This window comes from Equus przewalskii, chromosome 8 (genome assembly GCF_037783145.1).
Source record: "Equus przewalskii isolate Varuska chromosome 8, EquPr2, whole genome shotgun sequence".
NCBI classification, from domain to species: Eukaryota; Metazoa; Chordata; class Mammalia; order Perissodactyla; family Equidae; genus Equus; species Equus przewalskii.
Window position 1 is genome coordinate 46,175,515 of NC_091838.1, and position 26,095 is coordinate 46,201,609.

Here is a 26,095-nt window from a genome sequence, read left to right on the forward strand (position 1 = left end):
AAAAGTCATATTGAAAACTAAGTTAACATAATCAAATCATTGATCTGTAATTAATAGAGTCCTCTAAGGCAGCTGAAGAATCCTACTCTGCAGGAATTTAACTAAAATACAAATTTTTTTAAGTATATCTTAACTATCTTCATTTTTTAAAATATTTCTGTCTAGCCATAATTTCAAAAGTCAAATTTGCTGTAGATAGCAAATTTTCCAAAACTACTATGAATTTTTAAGTGTTACACACTTGAAAGTACAAAGTCAACACCTGATCTCAGATACCTCCCAACCTCCCCCAACGCACACACCAAGATACTTATGTCTTCTAAAATAAATGTTAGCATAGGCCTCTAGCCTCAACAGTTTCTATGACTGATCTAAAAGCAAAACAAAACTTACTAGATCAATATGGTAAGTCTATATAATTGCTTTTAAGACATGAGTCTTCAACAAAACTTAACAATTATATTCCCATTAGCAAACCAAAGCTACTGTCCACAGGCCAACACTAAGGGAGCTCAACTACTCTTTCTGATCTCCTTCAAGAAGGGAACAGGATTTAAAGTACCAAAAAAAATTATATGAATTATATCAATTTAAAATTTAAATTTTAAATAAATAAACTGCTCTTTGTAAAAGTCTGAAAGTCAAGCTATAAGGGATGATATGCCTTTCAAGTTGCATTTTATTAGCATTCACTTACTTTCATTTTTTAGTTTATTACACTGACTCTTATCCTAAGCGCAACATTTATTATTGTAAGAAAGAAGAATCTGAGCTTGCCGGATTTCAATATTAACACCAAAGAAGTACCTTTGAGATAGGAAAGGGAATTGAACACACATTCAACAAAAATATTTATTGGATACTCTTATGTATTAAGTCACTCTGCTAGGTTCAATTAGAGACACTAAGATGAAACACGCTTGCATTTAAAACTTAGATGTTGTAGGGGAAATAAGACAACTACATAATAACTATGATAATACATAGTATGTTAAAAAGGGCCATCAGAAAGTCATAGAAAAGGTGATATGAGAAGTCAGAGAAAGGTTACTTTAATTAGTAGAATACGGACCTTCAGATAGTAACTAGACATACCTAAAACTAACCTTTCCAGAAGTAAAACAGTATTGGGCAGTGGGGAGCTGGCGGGGGGATCATAGATGCCATATGCATACATGTTTATCAGTTTCAGATTAAAACACAGAACAGTGATGTGCTGTGATGAAGCAAATAGTAAACGAAACCATATCCTAAATATATATAACGTAACATAAAACTCTCTTGAGGGTCACTGATATTATTATTGAAAGCCACAGTCCTCAATCTTTTGTATCAAGAAACCCTTGCTTCAAAGAGCTCTTATTTCTTTTTTTTTTAAAGATTGGCACCTGAGCTAACATCTGTTGACAATATTTTTTTTTTCTTCTTCTTCTCCCCAAAGCCCTGAAGTACATAGTTGTATACTCTAGCTGTGAGTGTCTCTGGTTTTGCTATGTGGGACACTGCCTCAGCATGACGTGATGAGCAGTGCCATGTCCGCACCCAGGATCCAAACAAGCAAAATCCTGGGCCACCGAAGTGGAGCGGGCGAACTTAACCACTCAGCATGGGGCCAGTCCCAGAGAGCTTTCATTTTCATTTGACGGAAATTATGAACTCTCTCAACAGAAAAATGCACATCTGCACAAACACCAATATTTGAGTGCAATTTCAGGGGGTTTACTCACTCTGAATTCTCTGCCCCAGGAAAAGCTCATCCTACTCTCTTGTGAATCAGTTTCCATCACTGAGCTGAGTATGTAGTGAAAAGAAAGTGGAAAACATATGTATATCACAGTCTGTCCTGAAGTTAGAAAAGAGAGAGTCACCTGTATCTCTGTGCTCATGGGCTCACTATTTCCATATCATTTCCAGTAGAGGCTGTAGAAGTCATCTCAGCAACCATAGGCAAGGGCTTAAAAGCTTCCAGCTGGCAATAAACTCTTTGGGTACTTTGTAAGGTCCCAATAACTCCAACCCTACTGGATACCCTAAAACAAAGTCAAGTGATGATAAAGCAACTGCCTGATCCTTTCCATAGCCAAACGCTCCTTAAGTGACAATGGTAAATATTAGTAAATAAGTACCCTTTGCAAGAACTTGCACTCATTTATAATCTCAACACAAGACTTGAAAAGTAACTTAATAATGCTACCTAATAATTCTATAGTATTTAATATTTTACATGTATTGCTCATTTACATTATCTTACCTGATCTTCACAACAATTCCATGAATTGGACACAGAGTTCAGTTGTAGTTGTCCATTACAACTAATTCATAGATCACAAAACTGATTGAGGACTCACAAGTCTCAAACACCAGGTCACACCACTACTATGTGGCAACAATGAAAGCATTATGGCTTTGGAAGAATTCAGATTTCCAAAACCTAGTACAGTGATTCTTGCTCTACAAATACAAGCTACAAACCAATACCAGGTCATGAAATCAATTTAATGGATTTGAACCACCTACTTTTTTGTTAATGAAATAGAATGGAAAAAGAGAAGAGAAGACAGGGATAGACAGAAATCAGAGTGGATCACAAATAGTGATCCACACTATGCACATGCATAGGTAAGTACTGCTTTATGTATATTTTGTTTCAGTTGTGTGTGTGAGTGCATGAATATGCACACACACATGCAGATAATGGATCACACTGTGAAATATATTTCATACTGTGGATCACAGTCAAAAAAGTCTGAAATGTAAATGCCATCTTTCAATCATTAATAAATCATCTTAAACTGTCTCCTGTAAATGCTCCCATACAAATGCAGAGAAATATTGCCTCTGTCAGTATATCACATTAAAAGCTTAAAAAGACAGAGTCTAGTGTAATTCTTTCCCAATAATTCTTTCTCTAAGCAATGTTTAATGGAAATACATCTCCAAAACTACCATTCATATTCACATAATTTGCATATTAGTAGGAAAATGATGATTGCTCCTCAATAGTTACCAAACTAATCATGTTTACACAGTATTTGCCAACACCAACCGCAAGGTTTGACCATCAATTAACAGTAGGAATTTGTCTTCCCTGGGAAACTCTTAGGGATGACTCCAGCAGGCTCAACCAAGAGAAGCTGAAGTCTGTTTATTCTGTTCTCCTTGCTTGTTCATTGCTTCAAGAATAATATCTCCAACCAGACAGAAATATGCTCAAATTCACTGTAATAAACCTTAATCCCCAGTTTAGGGACTGGAATGCCTGGTACTCCCACATGTATTAGGACCACAGGGCAGAAGAATGTTAACTTTCAAACAGAGCAAAAAACCATATGTCCTAGAAGTAGTACTGAAATTCTCCAATAATCTAATTTGCCCCACTCCTCTGGATCCTTGGCTATTTCTGATCTGAAAGTATGGTTAACAGAATCAAGGTATCACTTAAAATAATCAAGCAGAAAAACATAAGATAAGGAGGAAGACAAGCAATATGAAAAGAAAGAAAAGCACAGGTGGGAAGGGTACTGTGTGAGTATTCGTGTACACACGCTGTCAGGGGACAGAGGACAGCCAAAGGAAGGAAAGCCAACAGTGGGAAGAACAGAGGAAAAAGGAAGATGAGAATAAGTGCACAGGAGAAAAACAAGTGATGTATGTAATGACAAAATGATAAAACTCTGATCTACAGCCATATGATCTATGTAATTGATAATATACATACACATATAATTGAATAAAAGCTGTTACAGTGTATGTATGGTCTGATATTCTAAATAACTGAATATATCTATGCCCCCTAAACAAACACACATACACACAAGAAAAGCAATGTAACTTTAGTAGTAGAGTGCTAATTATTGCTGGACTGGAAGTTCCAAGAGAACAGGAAACACGTCTGCTCTGCTTAGCACTACATCCTCAAAGTCCAACTGCCGTGCAATAAATGTGTACTAAATATTTGTAGAAAGGAATAAAGGAAGGGGGAACTGAAATAAAAGAATACAGGAGGAAAATTCCAGGATACTTATCTTCAAAATTCAAACATCCATACTTAGACGGCATTTCATTTCTCTGACACAAAATAACCAACGTAGAGCAGCAAACATACTCTCCAATTGGTCCAAAGGTCTACTTTCTTGCCTCCACAACAGAATGTGCATTTCCTCCATTTTAACATTAATTCTAAATAAAAACTATTTTAATATTAATGATTAAATTTTGTATTACTACTAAAATGGGTGTGTCCCACCATAAAAATATACACAATTAGATGGCAGATAAGTTTTAAGAGTGTTATTCTCATTACTAAAGGAATCATTAAAAATTATTTTTTAAAAAAATCCAAATTATTTAAAATACTGATTTACAACTATTAAGTATTTACACAACTTCTTCAGAACACACCTACTGCATACAGCAAAGTATTATACAGTCATGCATCACTTTACGGGGAGACATTCTGAGAAATGCATCATTAGGCATCTGTGTCAATGTGTGGACATCATAGAGTATACATGCACAAATAGAGCCAGTAAATAGAGAAAGGTAGATTGATACTTGAGAAAAGTCAATAAAAATGAGACCAGAAACTCAACAACAACAAAACAAACAACCCAATAAAAATAGACACTTCTCCAAAGAAGATACACAAATGGGCAAACAAGTATATGAAAAGATGCTCAACATCACTAGTTATTAGGGAAATGCAAATCAAAACCACAATGAGATACCACTTTACACCCATTAGGATGGCTATTATCAAAACAACAGAAAATAAGTGTTGGCAAGAATGTGGAGAAACTGGAACTCTTGTGCATTGCTGGTGGAAATGTAAAATGGTACAGCACTGTGAAAAATAGTATGGAGGTTCCTCAAAAAATTAAACATAAAACTACCATATGATCCAGCAATCTCAGTGCTGGGTATATACCCATAACAACTGAAAGTAGAGTCTCAAAGAGATAATTGTACACCCATGTTCATAGCAGCATTATTCACAATAGCCAAAAGGTAGAAGCAACGAAGTGTCCATGAATGGATGAATAGATAAACAAAATATGGTATATACATATCATGGAATATTATTCAGCCTTAAAAAAGAATGAATTCTGATATACGCTACAGCATGGATGAACTTTGAAAACATTATGTTAATTGAAAAAAGTCAGACACAAAAGGACAAATATTGTATGACGCCACTTACATGAGAGGCTTGAAACAGTCAAATTCATAGAGACAGAAAGAAGAACAGTGGTAATGAGGTGTTGTGGGGAGGGAATAATAGAGAGTTACTGTTTAATGGGTACAGTTTCCGTTTGAGATAAGTTTCTATAAACAGACAGTGTGATAGTTTTGCAACAACGTGAATATACTTAATGCCACTGAATTGTATACTTAAAAATAATTAAAATAGTAAATTTTATGTTATGTACATTTTATCACAATAAAAAAAAAGGACAGAAAGACAAGGCAATATGTCCTGAAATTAGTCATTATTAATCTTAAACGACATATAATTTGAAAGAGGAGAATATATTGTAGAGTGTGCAGTAGATTGGATGGTACCCCCTTAAAGATATGTCCATATCCTAATTACTGGAACCTCTGAAAGTGACCATATTTGGAAATAAAGGATCTCTGCAGACGCAATTAAGTTAAGGATCCTGAAAGGAAGAGATCATCCTGGATTATCTGAATGGGCCCTAAATCCAATGACAAGGGTCCTTTTAAGAGAAAGGCAGAAAGATATTTGAGACAAACACAAGGGGAAAAGACACAGACTCACAGAGAAGAAGGCAATGTGAAGATGTACGTAAGCAGAGACTAGAGAGATGCAGCTATAATCCAAGGAGTGCCAAGAATTGCCGGCAGCCACCAAAAGCTGGAAGAGGCAAAAAACAAATTTTCTTAGAGCCTCTGGAGGGAGTGCAGCCCGTCAAACCTTGATTTTGGATTTCTGGCCTCCAGAATTGTAAGAGAATAAATTTCTGTTGTTTCAAGCCACCAAATTTGTGGTAATTTGTTACGACAACCCTAGGAAACTATCATAGGAGGTAAAAAGACAAAATAAAAAGTGAGAGTAGACCTCCTAAGAAGAGAACATGTCATTCAAGCCAAAATTTAACTATGAAAAGCAAAAGAAAACGGAGAGAACTGGCCTTCGCCACTAAGCTGTAATTCCTGGCCAAACGATGTCCAAGGACAAAGTGTTGAAGTCCCCCATCCTGGGCAGAACAGGAGCATGGTCTGCTGCATGCTCCTGGCTCAGTGTCTCAGGGATCTAGCACAGCGCCCCTACTGGGGCACTGAGAGGTCAGACCATAGGGAAAGGCTGCACCCCACTATCCCAAACTTTAAGACAGAGGTCTTCATCCAGGACCTTCCTATCAGGAAATTTTAATTCTGTAAATTAACACCATATTCCTTCGTCCACTTCCAGAGGAAACAAAAATACTGGTCCTCTGCCAACTGTGTAAAATGATTATGAGAAATCTTCCAAGAGACAGTGCCATGCACACACACTAAGATGGCCCTGGTGTCTACCGAACCATATACAGTAGGGACTGGAAGAGGTGTAGGTGTGCTGGGTCTAGGAATGGTATTACTCAACTCTCACTCCAACCCCAGCCCCAGTCTTCCACAATTTCTCAACCTAATTTTACTATTAATTGAGCAAGAATGGAGTCATGGATTCACTTTAATTAGAAAACAATTAACTGATGGGGCTGGCCCCGTGGCCGAGTGGTTAAGTTCGCGCGCTCCGCTGCAGGCGGCCCAGTGTTTCGTTGGTTCGAATCCTGGGCACGGACATGGCACTGCTCATCAAGCCACGCTGAGGCAGCGTCCCACATACCACAACTAGAAGAACCCACAACGAGAAATATACAACTATGTACTGGGGGGCTTTGGGGAGAAGAAGGAAAAAATAAAATCTTTAAAAAAAAAAAAATTAAAAAAAAAAAAAAAGAAAACAATTAACTGAGTTTTCACTCGACATGGTATAACTACCTTTTTGTATCTTTTTTTTTTTTTAAAGAAATTGTGTTGGATTAGGAGTATACTTAGTTGTGAAAAAAGTAGTGCCACGTGATTTGCAATGAGGGATGCTATTGTGAGTGTGTTTTATTTTTTAATATGCACCATAAAGAGTGACTTTTTTCTCTCCTAATGTCTGTTTTCACCTTGCACATACTGGACCATTTATTTTACTTATTAAAATGTATGTTTCTCAAAAAAAGTGGGAGGTGGACAGGCTAGCTAGAAAAAATAGCCAGGTTAAGGAAAAGGTTCTTCAGGAAAGAAAGATATCATTTTCAAAAACACGATTCATCAAAAATAACTTTTCCATGTTGAAAATATCTAAAGGGTTCCTTTCTTCATAAGTAAGTAATGTTAGGACATAAACATATATAGACAGAGAGAGACCCTTTTATAAGTCTAAAATAATGCCTCCTTTACTCTCAAACAAAGATTGTCAAGTTGTATATAAATTCAATTTGCAGAAAATTGCCACTTAAATGCCTCCAATTGTCTCAAGTCACACTTAACATAAATCCTCCTAGAATATACTATGTATTTGTACATCTTAGTTTTAAAAGGTAATAAACATTCAGTATTATATTGTGTAGAAGCAAAATTCTTAGTTTGATTTTGATTTTTTTCCTTCAGTTGATGTCAAGAAATCATCTGTCACTTTGCCTGTGTCCTTAGTCTGACTCAAACAGTTCTTTTCTTACCTCTTTCAATATGCTTAGCAACAGGTAACCAAACACAAAAGCTTGTAAAACAAAACAAAACAAAAGCAAAACTGTATTTAAAAGAATCAGTATGGGGGCCAGCCAGTGGCGCAGCAGTTAAGTGCGCACGTTCTGCTTTGGTGGCCCGGGGTTCGCAATTCGATCCCGGGTGTGGACACAGCACCGCTTGGCAAGCCATGCTGTGGTAGGCATCCCACGACGTATAAAGTAGAGGAAGATGGGCACGGATGTTAGCTCAGGGCCAGTCTTCCTCAGCAAAAAGAGGAGGATTGGCAGCAGATGTTAGCTCAAGGCTAATCGTCCTCAACAACAACAAAAAAATCAGTAGGGTCTTAGCGATGTCTCAGGAATAAAGTGCTTGGGTTTGGTGGAGGAGTACAGTGATACATATTCAGAAAAATGATACTAATCACTCATTTCCTGATTTTTTGAAAATTACATTTTCCTAAAGGGCTGAGAAAGATAGAAAACTGATCCCCACAGAAGTTTGTGGTTAACTGAATTCAAAATTAAATTTTATTAATCTTTTATTTAACTGACCAAAATTAATTTTGTGGCTTCATATTTAACTTTTTAAAATAAACTGGGTTTTGATAAAATTTGTTGCCCCTAACATTTTCAGCAGATTTACTTGCTTTGCCATTACACATTAATTTTAATCTAAGAGCTGGATATAAATTTACTTCTTTTTGCCATTACTCATTAATTTTAATCTAATAGCTAGATGTGACACATTTTCATCCCTCTCCTGTTTACAAAGCTTTACATGTTTTAATGTGTACTTCATTGCTGCCCTTTACTAGACAGATAGTTATTACTACCCACCACAGTGAAGATTTGCTTTGTATACACTACAAGTGACTCTAAAAAAAGAAAAAAGATAGTTCGATCAAAATTAACAAATTGAGTTTATCCCTTGCCATCAAAAAAATCTAGTGTTTTTAATAGTTCTTTTTATTAGGAAATTCCTCCTTGAATATCTATATTCCAAATACCTCTTATTCTCTCTCAGGAATGATTAAACAAAGTAGCTTTAATAAACTAATAAACTAAACCACATAAAACAAATGACCTTAACACCTTCAAAAGACCCATTCTCAATCAACTGTCAAGTTCCAATTTAACTTAACCACTTTCATTTTCTAATTTAGTGCCATCTTTAAGTTCTTCACCTCTCTCAAAATATATGTCCTACAAAAAGCTTAATGAGTGAAAAACAATATTAATTTGTGACTATTTAGGCAGGAGCAACTCCATTATAAATTATTCAAGCTTGATGCATCACTTCTTGCCCCTAATTCTTGCTGACCTACCCAGAATGGGTCTCAAGCAGCCCTGGAGCCTGGGCATACTAAAAGGATGGAATGTCTGAGAAAATGACTAGGAAACCAACTCCCAGTTCACTGAGTCTAGGAGTCAGCATCGGTGGTCAGGGGTGGTTCCTATTATATGCATCTAGAGGGCAGGCATAGTGGAAAGGGCTACACCCTTGTGAGAACTAACAAAGGGACTTTCACAAAGACTGAATAGAATACTCACTCTAATCAGATAGTATCAACAGTGGCTGGGCATCCCCCAGGATATGGAGGCTAGGGAAGCTGGCCCACCACATTCTAAGTTCATCTCCTTTTCTAGATAATCATCCATACACAGTATGTTGTATAATATCCTTTACTTATATTAAAATAACTAGCATTCTTTGCTTCCATCTGTTGTAGGAGTCTTTCCACCAATTACATCTTCATTGTATTGTGATAACTTTGTAGACCACTGCTTATTTCATTAGCCTATATTGCTACCCAAAAAAATGAGTGGAGAACAAAAGACAAAAAATTAAATCTGTCCATAAATCCTGCCACTCTGGAAAACTTAGAAGGTTCATATTTTAAATTAATAATGATGAGATTATATGATTTGTAGATTTCTTATTTTTGCAAGCCACTCTTCCATTTTCATACAGTTGAGATATAAACACAGAAGATATTTGTTTGGTGTCTAGGCAAGAACATGGACTAGCTTGAGTTTATAGCACAGTTCTACCACTTATAAACTGTGTCATCTTAACAAATAATATAATCCTTTAAATATCCATTTCAGCCAATCCGCCCATTAAAATGGAGATTAAAATATTTATTTCACGAAGTTGTTAAAGAAAAACTTTTAACTGAAAAAGAAAGCTTCAATATTTTACTCACTAAACTCAGTTTCATATCATACCAGCTTTTTCATACCTTAACTACCACTTTATCTGCTTTCTAACCTCAATGAAAAGACTGAGATCTGATTAATTGGTTTGGTATAGACTCAATCACTAGAATTTTTTCAAAGCTTCCCAGGTGGCTGCTATGCAGCAAGAATGGAGAACACTGTCTAGCTCCTTGATCTCTCCATTTCCTTATACTCTCTCGTCTCTTTCCAGGCTGTACCCCATTGGGAACCACCTGCACTACTCTCTCAACAGCACCCTTAAATTCCTTGTAGCCTCATCCTTCCAAGATACTCATTCACTAAAACCCAAACCTGGGTTCAAGACCATAATGCACTCCACTCCACTTCTAAGCATTGCTAGAGGAAAGTCCACAAACTAGGATCGAACACACTACAATTTCTCACTTTCCAACTTTAGCTGGGCCCTCAACAATCTTTTTTCTGATGGACAGCTCTTTCTTTTATCCTCCCACTCAACTCCCCATCAAACTATTCTAAACCTTGATGAAGCAGTGAAAATTATTAATTGTATTAAACTTTTACCCTTGATTACATATCTTTTTAATATTGTGTGACAAAATGGGAAACACACATAAAGCACTTGCCCTGCATACAGAAGAATAATAAATATCTTGAAGAAAAGCACGTGTAATTGAATTGCAAGCTAAATAAGCTGCAACTCTTTTTCCAAGGAACACCATTTGTACTTGAAAGAATAACTGGCAGAAGAAGTATAGCTATTCAGACTTGGGTATGCGACAGATATATTTTCTCAAAAATGAACCAAGTGAATCTGTCATTTTAAGGAGAACTATAGTATTTGTTGCCACTGATAAAACCTGAGCTTTCAAATGAAGATTCAAATTTTGGAAAAGTGGTATCTGCCATATAATCTTGACAGTTTCCCAATACTTGGAGTTCTTACTCAAATTTGTAAAAGTAGTTCACAAATATGAGAAAAGTTAAATAATGATAACATAATTTACATAGCAACTTAAAACTACATTGTGTTTGGAAATTCACAAGCCAACACTTGATAAACTGTCCAAAGAACTGTGGAGTCAAGAACGGTCTATAGACAAATTGTGAGGAAAAAGAACAATCTACTTAGGTGGTAGCTATCAAGGAGGGCTCTATATAAAAATAAAATCTGTGTTGGGACTTCAGAAATGGGTAGGATTTGGACTGGTAGAAAAAAGTAAGCAAGGCATCCTAGAAAGTCTGCAAGATAGATAGAATTTTAAAGATAAATACTATTTACAAGTATATTTTTGCTAATTCATATGTGTTAATTCAAACTGTCATGATATTTTAAGATCCTAGAAGGCAGAGGCCACATATTACAATTCTTTGTTATCTGCTAGAGAGACAACCTTAGGGTCAAACCTAATATGTTAAACTATTTAATTAGAAAAAATAAGCTTTATACAAGGAGGAAGCAGAACAGTAATAATCTAAGTCCTGAGTTAAATCCGGGCTCTGGCACTTAGCTAGGTTGCCTTGGATAATTTAATCGCACTAACTCAAACTCTAATATATCTAGTTTGAGGATCACCCTAAAAACATCCTAACTAAAAGTACCAAAAACAACTAATAATCAGAGAAGAAATGAGAGTTTGTTACTGATTTTATGCCAATCTTGTTTCTCATGCTATTTTCAAACAATGCATGTTATTATTTTTCAATTTAGCAAAAGGAATTTATACACACAAGAAAAATGATACATATTGCATACAATTCTCTTACTCAAAGAATTTTCTTTAAATGTGGCAGGCAGATTTTTAAATATTTTCAGTATAGTATACTATTACCTACATTATTGAAATTCAATCCACAACAGCATTGTAGTATCAGATATAATTCCAATTTATTCTTCTTCAGATATTCTAAAATACTGCATCCTTTTCCTCACCATCTATTAATTTCACATTAATTCTCCAGTCCTCCTGACAACATCTTCTCTTCTCTACATACACACACACACACTCTCTCCCTCTCTCTCTCTCTGTCTCTCTCTTTCCCTTCATTCCTATCCTTTCTTCTTGAGATGACTACAGCCACTAGGGGGCAATAAGCTTACAAAGATAAATGTACTTATCTCTAACGAATTGAGATTTGCATACTAATAAACCTAGAAACTATCATCACAAACCCTAAAGCATAGGCAATTAGACTTGACTATGCAAGGCATACACTTCAAACTCAAAAATTATCCTGGAAAAAGAGATCACAGATGCATATAAGAATGTTCAAAAAAGGAATTCTATTTTCTCACTAAGCACTAAGTAAAGAAATAAGATTAATTTGCTTACAGGTACATAGCAATATTAGAAATCAGGAATTTTTTAGTATTAGACAGATCAGAGAAGAAAAAGGGGAGAAACAAAAAATATCGAAAGGCAGAATTTGCAGGGTGGGTAGAAAAGTAAGAATCAATTCCTTCCAAAACCTCCACTGCCACATTGAGAATACAATGAGCTGAAGAATACAGCAAACTGATCAACTTTCTTCCATTGAAGAGTACAGGAAAACTTTACAGGTATATTTCTTGGGCAGAAAAACAATGATTGTAGAGACAATATAGCCTTCACTTATTTACTCACAATTAAGGATGTGGGAGGAGAGACATTAACAGTCACTAACTTTTGACAGATAATTTTACTATTTTTTGCACAGAACCTTTGTCAAATTAATTTACTTATTTTATATTTACTTACACTGACATTACAAAAGTGCAACACTTTTAACATTGACATTTTTAGTAAACCATCATTTTCTTACCCTCATCGGATGTATATCAGCATATGGAGGCTTTCCTTCAGCCATTTCTATAGAAGTAATGCCAAGGGACCAGATGTCAGCCACACAGTTATAGCCTATTTCTTGAATTACCTCAGGAGCCATCCAAAACGGAGTTCCTATCACAGTATTGCGTTTTGCCATAGTATCCTGCAAAAACATTACACAGATTTAAATACTACTACAAAAACACTAAGGAAATCTATTTGCCAAGACAGTCTTTAAATTATGTATGTGAAACCTTTAAATACTACAGATTATATCTGAAACTATTTTTGTAAAACTTCAACTAGTTATGACATGACATATTTAGGAATTTTGAATTCTGAAATAACCCAGAGTCCACAAGTAACCTATCCTTACCACCTTCATTAAAGACAGTATTATAACAGTAAAAGCTACAGAAATGAACCAATATAGCTTTCCTTTTTGAACATTTAAGCAATTCAATGACAACATATATTTTCACACTCATTCAATGTCTCTTAAAGTAAAAATAATACTTATTACTAAATAATTATTACTTTAATTTAAAAAATAATGCTCAAATTATAGCTCCTTCTTCCCAAGAACAATGAAGTTATGCATTTCTTTCCATACCCCCAAAAAGATGTTATCAAAGTTTAGTCACAATCAAACCTGAACATATGAACCAAAAGTGTTTCCAAAATCATTACACTTACTGTTAACTGACCAGCCACTCCAAAATCTGCCAATTTTGCATGCCCTTCTGTATTGAGGAGAATATTTCCAGCTTTTATATCTCTGTGTATTTTTCTCATAAAGTGTAAATATTCTAGTCCTTTCAAAGTAGATTTAAGAATAGTAGCAATTTCATCTTCTGTTAACTGGAAAGAGATATTTTAAAAACTAGATTGAAATACCATGTTATATAAACTCTCAAAAGAGAGCACTAGTAACAAGCATTTCTTTCTAATGATCATTATACCTCTAAGAAAAGGCTAAAACATGAAGAATCAAGAATCTCTTTTTCCCCCACAAATATTCTTTGTCACGCATTACATACTTTACTGATGAGAGAAAAGTTCATCATTAAATCTCTCATTTCTTTAAAATTATCAATGTGATTCCTAAAGCACACAACATATCTCAAGAATCAACATGATCCTGAGAAATCACTATTTCCTACATCTTCTAACACTGATATAGCAAAATCACAGCTATCTGTCCTGAAAAAGTAAATTCAGACACTCTTCCCTGTGATGCCTCCAATTCTTGATGAAAATGAGAACCAACAGTTCTATATAAAGGAAAGGAAAGGAGGAAGAACGGCTTGCCAAGAGTCTCTGCATGAAACGTTTACACCAATACTATTCCTGCTTCCAGTAAAGTCATTCCTAATCCATCCAAGTCCTGGATTTCTAACCCTTATAAAGAAAACTCAAAAGTGAAAACGTCAGAGAAAGACTAGAAAAATGGAAACACAAACAATGGCTGTGAGGGAAAAGAAAAGGGGAGATGAAAGAGAAAAGAAGGCCAAGGAGACAGGGGAAGAAAAAGAAACATTTTTAGTAGTGGTAGCAGTAGAGCCAGTGCTAACTATACCATGCATTGTGCTAAGAGTTTTACGTGCATTATCTCATTTATCCTACAACAACCCTATAAGGTGAATGCTATTATTATCACCATTTGACAAATGAGGACGTTATTGCATTGAGGTCCTGTAACTTCCTTCTGGTCACACACAAGTAAGATGGAACCAAGATGTGAGTCCTGTCTGATCATAATCTATGCTTTTAACCACTATGTTATACTGCCTCTCTTGACAAACCCTGTTCAAGTGCAACCTATGAAAGCCCCTATTTTTATTGAAAACATCCTCTTAGTTTTAAAATACATCCAAGTGATACCAAAAGTTCAGAAACAACAACACCTACTTCTCATTATAAGCACAATCAGCAAACATAGCCCAAAGAAATAAGTCAAGGGAAGGGGAGAATCTCAATTTATACCAGATAGAGGACAATGCTCTACATAAGAGAAAAAGAGGAAAAAAAGAGTTCAACTGCCCAACAGTAGAATGACAGGAAAATACTGCGGAAATTAAAAATATAAAACTAGGTAGAATGTAGAAAAACTACTGGAAGAAGCTTGCTTCTACCACCACCAATCCCATAGCAGTTCATGTCTCATAAACAAACAACTAGGGAGACAACTGGATATTCAATTCACATGCAAAAAGATGAAGTTGGACCTCTACCTCACACCAGATACAAAAATTTACTCAAAATGGATCAAGAACCCAAATATGAGTTAAAACCATAAAACTGTTAGAAGAAAACATAAGGATAAATCTTCATGACCCTGGGTTTGCCAATGGATCATTAGATATAATATTAAAAGCACAAGCAACAAGAGAAAAAAATAGATAAACTGAACTTCATCAAAATTAAAAACTTTTGTGCATTAAAGGATATTATTAAGAAAGTGAAAAGACAACCTACAGAATGGGAGAAAATATCTGCAAATCATTTATCTGATAAGGGTCTAGTATCCAGAATATATAAAGAACTCTTCCAATTCAACAACAAAAAGACAAACAATCAAATTTAAACATGAGCAAAGAACCTAAACAGACATTTCCCCAAAGACAACATACAAACAGGCACACAGGGAAAGACAGATGTGCAACATCATCATTGGTCATTAGGGAATGCAAATCAGAACACAATAAGGCATTACTTCACACCTGCTAGGATGGTGATAACCAAAAAATTAAAAAACAACCATTGTTGGCAAGGATGTGAAGAAATTGGAACTCTCATGCATTTCTCGTGGTAATGTAAAATGGTGCAGCTGCTGTGAAAACCAATATTTAGTTCTTCAAAAAGCTTTTTTTAAAAAGTTAAACATAAATTACAAAATTACCTTATGATGCAACAATTCCATTACATATATTCCATATATTCCATATATGTATATATCTCTCAAGAAAAACCATAAACTGGTACTCAAACAAATATACATACACGAATGTTCAAAGCAGTACTATTCAGAAGGGCCAAAAAGTTGAAACCACCTAAACATCCATCAGCGGATGAATGGATAAACAAATTATAGTATATATACACACAGTAGAATATTATTCAGCCATAAAAAGGAATAAAGTTACTGACACGTACTACAATGTGGATGGACCTCAAAAACATTATTCTAAGTGAAATAAGCCAGACATAAAAGGGCACATATTGTATGATTCGATTTAAGTGAAATATTCAGAATCGGTAAACCTATAGAGAAAGGAAGCAGACTGGTGGTTGCCAGGGGTTGCAAGGAGAGCAGGAATGGAGAACAACGGCTTAATGGGTTTAGGGTGATGAAAATATTTTGGAACTAGATAGAGGTGGTAATTACATAACATTGTGAATGCACTAACGCCACTGAATTTTTCACTTTAAAATGGTTAATTTCATGTTATGTGAATTTCATCTCAATTAAAAAAAACCCCAACCATGTTACAATTTCTTAGCAAACTGGAAGATGGTTTACATTTGCATATAACATCAATATATAATGTCATAAATGTGCTGTATATGCTTATTTGTATGTAGTAATCTTGAATAAAGTGTTGGTTTTGGATAAATTTGCTTTCTTCATCAAAAAAAGAAACCAACTGAAGTACCAACTTCCCCTAACCCTTTCCAGATTAGAAGACCTGAAAACTACTCTAAACCATCTCTCAACCCTGTACTCCTCAGTGGTAATCTAAGAATCTTACTTGATAAACCCACTCTAGTGCAAGATATCTGATCCAGAATGCCATTTACTCATTCGATAAGTATTTATCAAGCACCAACTACATACCAAGAATTACACTGGCTGCTGGGGATACAGCAGTGAACAAAACAAATGTCCTTGCTCTCATGGACGTTATAATCCACAGGGGAAGGGATATTTGGATGATAATCTGATAGAAAACAGGGCAACATAAGACAATGTCAATGACAATTGTTATGAGGACAATAAACCAGAGGCTATTGACAGGGAATGACTGAGAAGCAACTTTAGAGTAGACATCAAAGAGGGCCTGAGAGACATTTTTGCTGAGGTCTAAATGACAGGAGGGATCCAACGATGGGATTTGCTAATTGGGAACACAGCATTCCATACAAATGAAATAAAAGACAAAAACACTGTTGATTCAAGAAAAAGCCTCCTACATTTGAGTTCAAGAAAGAAGGCTGAAATTCAGTGAGGCAGGAGTCTAGTTCTAGATGAGATCTAGACAAGTAAGGGCCAGGTCATGTAAGGCTTTATAGGCCATGGATAAGGAGCCTGGAGTTTATTATCCCATATGGATCACAATGTTGCTGAGGATAACAGCATGTGTGGCAGACATGAAGAGTATAAACCATGTGTAAAAGTGACCTAGAAATGCAGGAGTATTTTCCAAAAAGCCTAGATAACATTCATTCACTGAAAAAACATTTATTGAGCACCTGATCTACATTGAATTAAAAAAATCTTTAACCTAACCTCATGGGGTTCCAATCTAGCATGAAAGACAGATTTATAAACTCATAAACTATTATAAAAAACTTTCAAAGTGAAATGGAACCACAGTGGAGAGCAATTAACTAGGGAAGGCAAGAGGAAGTAGCATTCAAATTAGGCTCCGAATAAGAAAAGTAGCTGACATCCAGAGAAAGACTATCAGTAGAGTAACCCAAATAATTAACTGAAGAATAGAAATATAATAGTTATGGCACTCAGAAATCAAGCAAGGTCTGTTTTCTTTCCTCCCATTAAGATGAGAAAAATGGTAAAAAGTGATGGTCCAGACTTTAGCCTTTTAAGTGTCAAAATGCAGGTAAATCTTAGCAAATTTGGAGGAATAAATGTTTACATACCAATGGTAGCAAACTTTGGATAAGAGCAATATCTACATCCACATTTAAGCCACTCTACAAGTATTTTGTGTCACTAAGGGAGAAGTATGAGAAAAGAGGATGGGAACTCGCATTTATTTAATGGACACTTTACAGTAGGCCTTGATCTAGATGTTTATACCATGTTCTTTAGACACATATTGACTATTTTGTTATAAAGGAAGGAAGGAAGGAGGAAAGGAAGGAAGGAAGAGAGAAAAGAAGGAAGGAAAGCAGGAAGGAGGAAAGGAAGGAAGGAAGTTAGTTGCCAGTCATTTTCCTAACTAGGGTTTTGCTTTCAAACAACCTTTAAATGCTTTAACAAATTTCATTTACATATAAACACAGCCAGTTGCCGAAAGTAGCTACATTTCTATTTGGCAACAGAGAGAACTACTTCTTCCATTACCATATAAAATTTAAGGTAGTATCTTTTTCATTTCTATAATGGTGAGTTTTATAGTGAAAACACTCAGGGAGAGGAAAAAAAAAAAAAAAACAGGAGAAAGGATCTGCTTTATACAGGAGGAGATAACATAAGATTTCAGTTTAAGATGGAAAACTCTTAGATCCATTCTCAAACCACAGCTGACACTTCTTTTAGTGGTATCTGTCAAGAATTCTTTCCAATGAAAAATTTTATCAACAGAGTATTTCATTAGTGGATTTAATTAGGTTATCTTCAATACATTACAGATTTAACTTTGTCACTTAACAAATGGGGCAATGTCATTTTAAAATCATTTAAATCACATTTTTTAAAAAAAGGAGAGTAGGAGAGAGATAATAAATATGAATGAGCTCAGTAATCAGCGATGGAAATAAGACTTTTATAGCTGAGCTAATACATTAAAAGACGGAAGTCTACATCTGGTTCCAATACTGGTATGAATTCACCGGAAAATTTAAAAAGAATCTCATCGTACAAAAACAAAAAGATGGTTTTGACAGGCTTTAGTCCCCTAGTTACTTTTCTTTCTAGAGTCATATGATTAGTCTAATAATATGATACATTTAATATGTCACTATGTATATGGTTTTGATAAAAATGTACCCATCAAGTCTTCTCAAGGGCACATGCACAAGTTGTTTCAAAATACACATACTGTCTTAATGTTTTTACGTCAGTATAAACTAATTCAAGTGAGGTTTTGTAAGTTCATACAAAATTAAGAAATTTTAATTTTCTAAAAATGAATCTTTGACAATCTTAACTAAACTCTATCTTTTGACATTGTTTATGCATATAAAATAATGAATTAATTCTATATTTATCACCTATTACCTATTAAGGAAACAAAAAAAGACATGGTTCCCCCTTTCAAGTGCCCAGACCGATAATTACAGACACTTTATTAAGTTTCAACTTTCACAGTGACTTTTCATAAAGTCTTGAAAATCATTTGATCAAAACTCACCTATGTAATCCTTACACAGTCTTTTAAGGCCTGGATCAAATCTCACCTCTTTCAAGAAATCATCCTGTCTTCCTGGACAGGATTTACCCACCCAGTGAGGATAATAACATCAACAACAGCTTACATTGATTGAGTTTTTACTATACCAGCCACATTACAGGTATCATTTCATTTAACACCCAAACACAACCGTGGAAGCTAGGCCCTAACAAGAATTTACTTAGTCTGTTCCACTGCCCTTGCCTTCACAGTGCTCACTGTGGGAAGGGAAGGGCACAGGAACAAATAATTACAATATTAAGTGATGCCTGCAACAACAGGATTAACTACAGGAGTACTTCAGGACAGTGGTTCCTAAAGCTGATTATACATCAGAAAGAGTAACTTTAAAATAAAATCCAAATCATATAATTTAACCATCAAGGCCTTGAATGATACAATTCCTACCAGCCTTGACAATCTCACTACACCATTCTTCCCACTCAAGGAAGCCTCCAAAGAGGAGGTGACTTGTGAGCTGACTCTTGAAGAATGAACAAAGTTTGTCAGGTGACCAAAGAGGGAAGGAAATACTAAGAATGTGTAAAGGGACAAAATACATGAAGTCCAGTAATAGTGAATGGTTCTTTATGTTTGAACGTAACGTGTAGGGGAAAATAGTGCAAAATGCAAAGGCAGGTTAGGGCCAAACTCTGCTTTATATAACTACAAATTTTTAAGGGGAAATATGATATGATCACATTTGAATTTCAGAAAGAAAATTTGACAGTAGATTCTCAGCCAGAGAGAAGAAGTAGGAAAGCTAGTGTGGAGAATATAAATAATAACAACATCATTTATAGTAGTAGGAGTAGCAGCAGCAGCAGCAGAAGCTGTAGTGGTAGCTAACGGGTATATAACCTTGCTTAGAGTCCCAGTGGAGATTTCTGTGGTGGAATTAATAACGAACATCTGAAGTGAAATCAGACAAAATTAGGAAACATGAAGAAGAGTCAGAGCATGCAGTGAAGCAAGAAAGTACCGAAAGCAAAAGCCATACTTCTTTCATAATTCAAACTGAAATTGCCTCAGCACTAAAAAACCACATATGGCTTAGGTAGCACCCTCTCGACAAGAAAAAATTGTTATTAAAAATGAACATGTCTAATCAACAACTGCAGCAAAGTTGCACAGTACAAAATCAACTTACAAAAATCAGTAGCATTTCTATACTCTAATAATGAACTAACAGAAAAAGAACTCAAGAACACAATACCATTCACAATTGCAACAAAAAGAATAAAATACCTTGGAATTTAACCAAGGAAGTGAAAGATTTATACAATGAAAACTACAAGACTTTACTGAAAGAAATTGATGATGACATAAAGAGATAGAAAGACATTCCATGCACATGGATTGGAAGAAGAAACATAGTTAAAATGTCCATACTACGTAAAGCAATCTACAGATTCAATGCAATCCCAAACAGAATCCCAATGACATTCTTCACAGAAATAAAACAAAGAATCCTAAACTTCATCTGGGGCAACAAAAGACCTGGAAACACTACAGCAATCCTGAGAAAAAAGAACACAGCTGGAGGCATCACAATCCCTGCCTTCAAAACATACTACAAAGCTACAGTAATCAAAACAGCATGGTACTGGTACAAAAACAGGTGCACAGATCAATGGAACAGAATTGAAAGCCCAGAAATAAAACCACACATCTACGGACAGCTAATCTTCGACAAAGGAGCTGAGGGCATACAATGGAGAAAAGAAAGTCTCTTCAACAAATGGTGCTGGGAAAACTGGACAGCCACATGCAAAAGAATGAAAATTGACCATTCTTTTTCACCACTCACAAAAATAAACTCAAAATGGATCAAAGACCTATAGGTAAGACCTGAAACCATAAGGCTTCCAGAAGAAAATATAGGCAGCACACTCTTTGACATCAGTATCAAAAGGATCTTTTCCGACACCATGTCTTCTCAGATGAGGGAAACAATAGAAAGAATAAACAAATGGGACTTCATGAGACTAAAGAGCTTCTTCAAGGCAAGCAAAAACAGGACTGAAACAAAAAAACCACCCACCAATTAAGAAAAAATATTTGCAAGTCATATATCCAACAAAGGGTTAATCTCCATACTATGTAAAGAACTCACACAACTCAATAACAAAAAATCAAACAACTCAATCAAAAAATGGGCAGGGGACATGAACAGACATTTCTCCAAAGAAGATATATGGATGGCCAATAGGCACATGAAAAGATGCTCATGAGCACTGATCATCAGGGAAATCCAAATCAAAACTACACTAAGATATCACCTTACACCTGTTAGAATGGCAAAAATATCCAAAACAAAAAGTGACAAATGTTGGAGAGGTTGTGGAGAAAAAGGAACCCTCATACACTGCTGGTGGGAATGCAAACTGGTGCAGCCACTATGGAAAACAGTACAGAGATTTCTCAAAACATTAAAAATAGAAATACCTTATGATCCAGCCATCCCACTACTGGGTATCTATCCAAAGAACTTGAAATCAGCAATTCCAAGAGTCCAATGCTCCCCTATGTTCACTGCAGCATTATTTACAATAGCCAAGACATGGAAGCAACCTAAGTGCCCATCAACTGATGACTGGATAAAGAACATGTGGTATATATATACAATGGAATACTACTCAGCCATAAAAAAGGATAAAATCATCCCATTCACAACAACATGGATGGACCTTGAGGGTATTATGTTAAATGAAATAAGCCAGATAGAGAAAGACAAATCTCTGTATGACTCCACTCATATGTGGAAGTTAAACATGTAGACAAAGAGAACAGATTAGTGGTTACCAGGGGTAAGGGTGGGGTGGGGGGCACAAAGGGTGAAGTGATGCACCTACAACACGACTGACAAACAATAATGTACAAGTGAAATTCCACAAGGTTGTAAACTATCATAATCTTAATAAAAAGTTAAAAAAATTGAACACGCCCTCTATTCTAGTAATTCCATTTATCAGGATGTATCCAATGGTCATAATAAAAGTATGCCAATACATACATACAACAGTTTCCTGCAGCTTTGATTATAAGGGCACAAACTGAAAAGTTGGAACTCATTTCATCCAAAGTAATGGAAAAAACACATTCTGTCACATACACACAGACCTATACAGACTGGTATGGGAAGATCTCTAAGCTATAATACAAGTTTAAAAAAAAAAACGGGGGCTGGCCCCGTGGCCGAGTGGTTGGGTTTGCACGCTCCGCTGCAGGCGGCCCAGTGTTTCGTTAGTTCGAATCCTGGGTGCGGACATGGCACTGCTCGTCGGACCACGCTGGGGCGGCGTCCCACATGCCACAACTAGAAGAACCCACAACGAAGAATACACAACTATGTACTGGGGGGCTTTGGGGAGAAAAAGGAAAAAATAAAATCTTTCAAAAAAAAAAAACAAATGTTCCTTTAACAAAAACAACAACAAAAAAAAACGGCCAAGTACAGAACACCACATATATAGTATGAATCCCTTGTGTAAAACAAGATATGCATACATAATGTGCTGAAAGAACCCACAAGAAACTGCAAACTGACATTACCTCAAGGAAGTAAAACTGAGGAGTGAGCGAGGAAACAGTGAGTTCCTCTTCTGTACTACATGGAATTTTTACAGCATGCTCATATCACTTTTATTTTTTTCCTTAGTTTATATAATTGAAAGGGGGAGGAGTTTACACATTCTGATTAAAAGTATAGAGAATTATGCAATACAATTTTAAATGATCTCCATCTAGAGTTATTAAAATTAGAGATTTGCCACCTAAGGAACTAAATTTCCATTTTCTCAAAATTAACTTACATGCATTTCTTGATTTCCTAAGATTAAACCAGACTTTACTGGACAAGACACGATAATCTTGTAATATGTTTTCCTAACCCCAGAGAACATCCACTACTTTAACGAAAATCAAAAAATTTTTAAATCATTAGTAATTGAAAACTAAATACCATTTTTTAAAGTTTTTGCCTTAGTAATAAAACAGCGATTTACATTTGTATACAACTTTACAGGTTACAAAATGCTCTGACACTTATCATCTTTGTTCCTCACAAGAAAACACCAAGGTAGGTAAGGCAAGTAACATGATATTAGGTCCATTTTAAGATTAGGCGGCTAAAGTTTGGAGGAGCTAAACAGTGTACCCAGGGTCACAGAGGTAATAAGTTAATGACCCAGGAACTGACACTTGGTCTTCTGATTCCACATCCAGGAGTCCTCCCCCCAAACCATATCACTCCAAATAACCACTGTCACGGTATGCTAAGGGTCAGGCCCATGACAGGGAGGGAGGGCTCCCCACAGATCTGGCAGTGACAGGCAGTCTGCCAGGAGAGGAATGTACAATATAAAAATAAAGTGTATGAAGGTGGACCTAACTGACGAAAGGGAAATAGAACTGGGAGAAATGCCAAGAAGAATAGTAACTAAGGCGAAAACTGGGCAGCTTACCAAGAAGGGAAGCCAAGGAAATACCTTTGTAAGCTTAATTTACTTAGTTAAGGTAGAAGAGAAAGTCTATTGGAGGGACTATATCACAATGGGAAAAATCATAAACAAAAGTGTTTATAATCCAATCAAAAGACTTAGAAAAGATGTAATGGAGTGTGATGTGTACGATGCATTTAATCAGAGATTAAGACGTGATACACGATTGCTATGAGAAATTCTAAGGATCTAATCCTACAGTGCATGGTCATGTTAATGCTGTGGCTTGGAACTTGCAGAAACATGTGTGAAATATACTTAGAATTCAGTCTCACTCTATGGGAGATACCAAACAAGGAGCAAGAATTGCTTTCCACACAAAAGGACTCATTCTTCTAAGATTCCAGTACAGCACTGAACAGTAGTGCCTGCTCAGGGTGAGAAAATCTTTGTAAGGGGCCACAGACACCAGAACTAATACCAGGGTCAGGCAACCCTTGTCTAAAGGGAACCATAGGTTTTTAATCCTGATGAGTAGACTTTCCAGGAGAATTCTTACAGGAAACATTTACTGCTGACATAGCAGAAACATGCTCCTTGAGAAACAACCACCTTACTTTCGTTTACTGTCCCTTACTGTGACAGAAAGGAGAAAAGGTTGAGGACTCAATAGTTTTGACTCCCAATGTCACCAGATAACTCTTCTAACACTTACCATTCATTTTCGGAGCTATTTTTAGAAGTGTGGTTTTTTAAATTGTTTTATTCCTAATATATTTTGTTTTGATATTCAGACTGATAAATAAATAGAAATACCTGTTACTTTTTTTTTTATTACCATTCACCCCTCTCCTGCTAACATATTCTGATTTCCCTTCAGTAAATCACTACTTCCCCATCCTCAGACCATCTATTTCTAGTAGTCAGCTCTATTCCAGCACCAGATTAGACATACAGCTTAGGTCTAATTCAATTACCACATCACGTTCCAATGGCCACAAGGATTTGCTCAGAGAAAGGCACATGACCCATTCAGAAAGCGGTGAGGTACAAGACTGCTGGGTTTCAATGAGAAAGGCACAACCCAGGTAGCTACTGTCAGCCATCTTGTAAACTACGAGGCGAGAGTCTGTGTGAAAGTGGAATCAATATAGAGGTATCAGAACAAAGATGAATTCAAGTCATTCCTTTCACCCTGAATCAAGCCATTCATGAAACTAGCTCTGCAAAGATTTTTAGTTATGTGAGCAAATAAACTCCCTTTTTGGTTTAAGCCAGTTTAGTCTGGGTTTTCTGTAACTTACAATCAAGAGTTGAAACTGTTGCAGTGAACTTTAAGTTGATACTAAAAAGCAGGGAAGTTTCTAGAAAAGAGGTTTGTATAAAGCACAAACCACTGACCAACTCTAGAAATGCTAGAGGTTATATCAGATATTTAACAGCATGAGATCTCTGAAGCTGACTTCTATTTTCTGCCTCCAAACAAAAGGGATACAATAATTGGGGGCAGGGGAAGTAGAATAAACATGCCCTTAAAAGGAGCATGAAGACTGTTTTAAAAAGTCTCCTTTTTGCCTTCATTTTCCTAGTACCACCTCCCCTAGCTAGTAAATGTTTACTCCAAATTGTAGTAATATTACACTTAGATTTCTCATTCTTACAGAACTCCTCGGATGTTTCAGTGTCTATTACTTTTTATGACATATATGATATAATCACACACAACAGTGACCAAAAATCTCTGCTACAAAATCAATGGTTTAGAGAAACTTGAGAAGTTAAATAGCAATCACTGAAATATCTAAGTCTCAAAAGTAATACTTAAGCTTACATACAAAACTTCATCTGAACATCCATCAAGCCTCAGATTCCAACTTCTTTACAATCAGAATTTTTCCCCCTCTTTATTTAACATGAGGTATTTAACATGAGGAAAACACTGGGAAAAACAGCAGAGCAACTCAGTCACTCCCTTCCACCCCTACCACTCTATCTCATCCTACCCCAAAAAAGGAGGGTTGAGAGTATAAAACAGCTAAGGTTTTAAACAACAAAAAATTTATGGGATTCTTCCAGAAAAACACAAATCTGCTCAACACAAAGTACATACATTAGAAAAACATAACTAGAATATTTTAGCCATTATTATATACAAAAGGGCAAAGAGAGGTTGTCTTTCATGAAATCTGGATTGCAGATGTCTGGCAAAAAAAAAAAAGATTAATAATCTATCACAAAGTCCCACAACTAGTGATTCAAAATGAAAGCTTTCACTACTTACACCATACGTAAATATACATATATATATGCTGCTTATAATCCCTTGATCTGAAGAGAAAGAGAACTGATACTCTACTATGAAAATGTTCAGTGGGCAGACATTTTAAAATCCTTTCCCACATGAAAAGATTCCTGAAAAAGAGATCAGAAGACAACAGAAAAGCACTTAATATATATGGAGTTGTAAATCCTGTATGAACTAGTATCTATTACACAAAGGGGGAACATGCAACAAAATGATTAGGAAAGTCAAACATGAATTAGTC

The 26,095-nt window shown here is 35.7% G+C and overlaps 1 protein-coding gene across 4 annotated transcripts in view; it reads right to left on the bottom strand.

Moving 5' to 3' along the window:
- Nucleotides 1–26,095, bottom strand: part of STK3 (serine/threonine kinase 3) — a 264,145-nt gene that overhangs the window by 170,371 nt on the left and 67,679 nt on the right. For 2 of the 4 annotated variants that reach the window (XM_070631817.1, XM_070631816.1), the window contains exons 5-6: nucleotides 13,445–13,609; nucleotides 12,744–12,911 (exon numbers count right to left, since the gene is read on the bottom strand). In XM_070631817.1, the coding sequence (XP_070487918.1) occupies nucleotides 12,744–12,911; nucleotides 13,445–13,609 (333 nt within the window). The remainder of the gene's footprint in view (nucleotides 1–12,743; nucleotides 12,912–13,444; nucleotides 13,610–26,095) is intronic. The other 2 variants (XM_070631819.1, XM_070631818.1) reach the window with 1 other exon arrangement.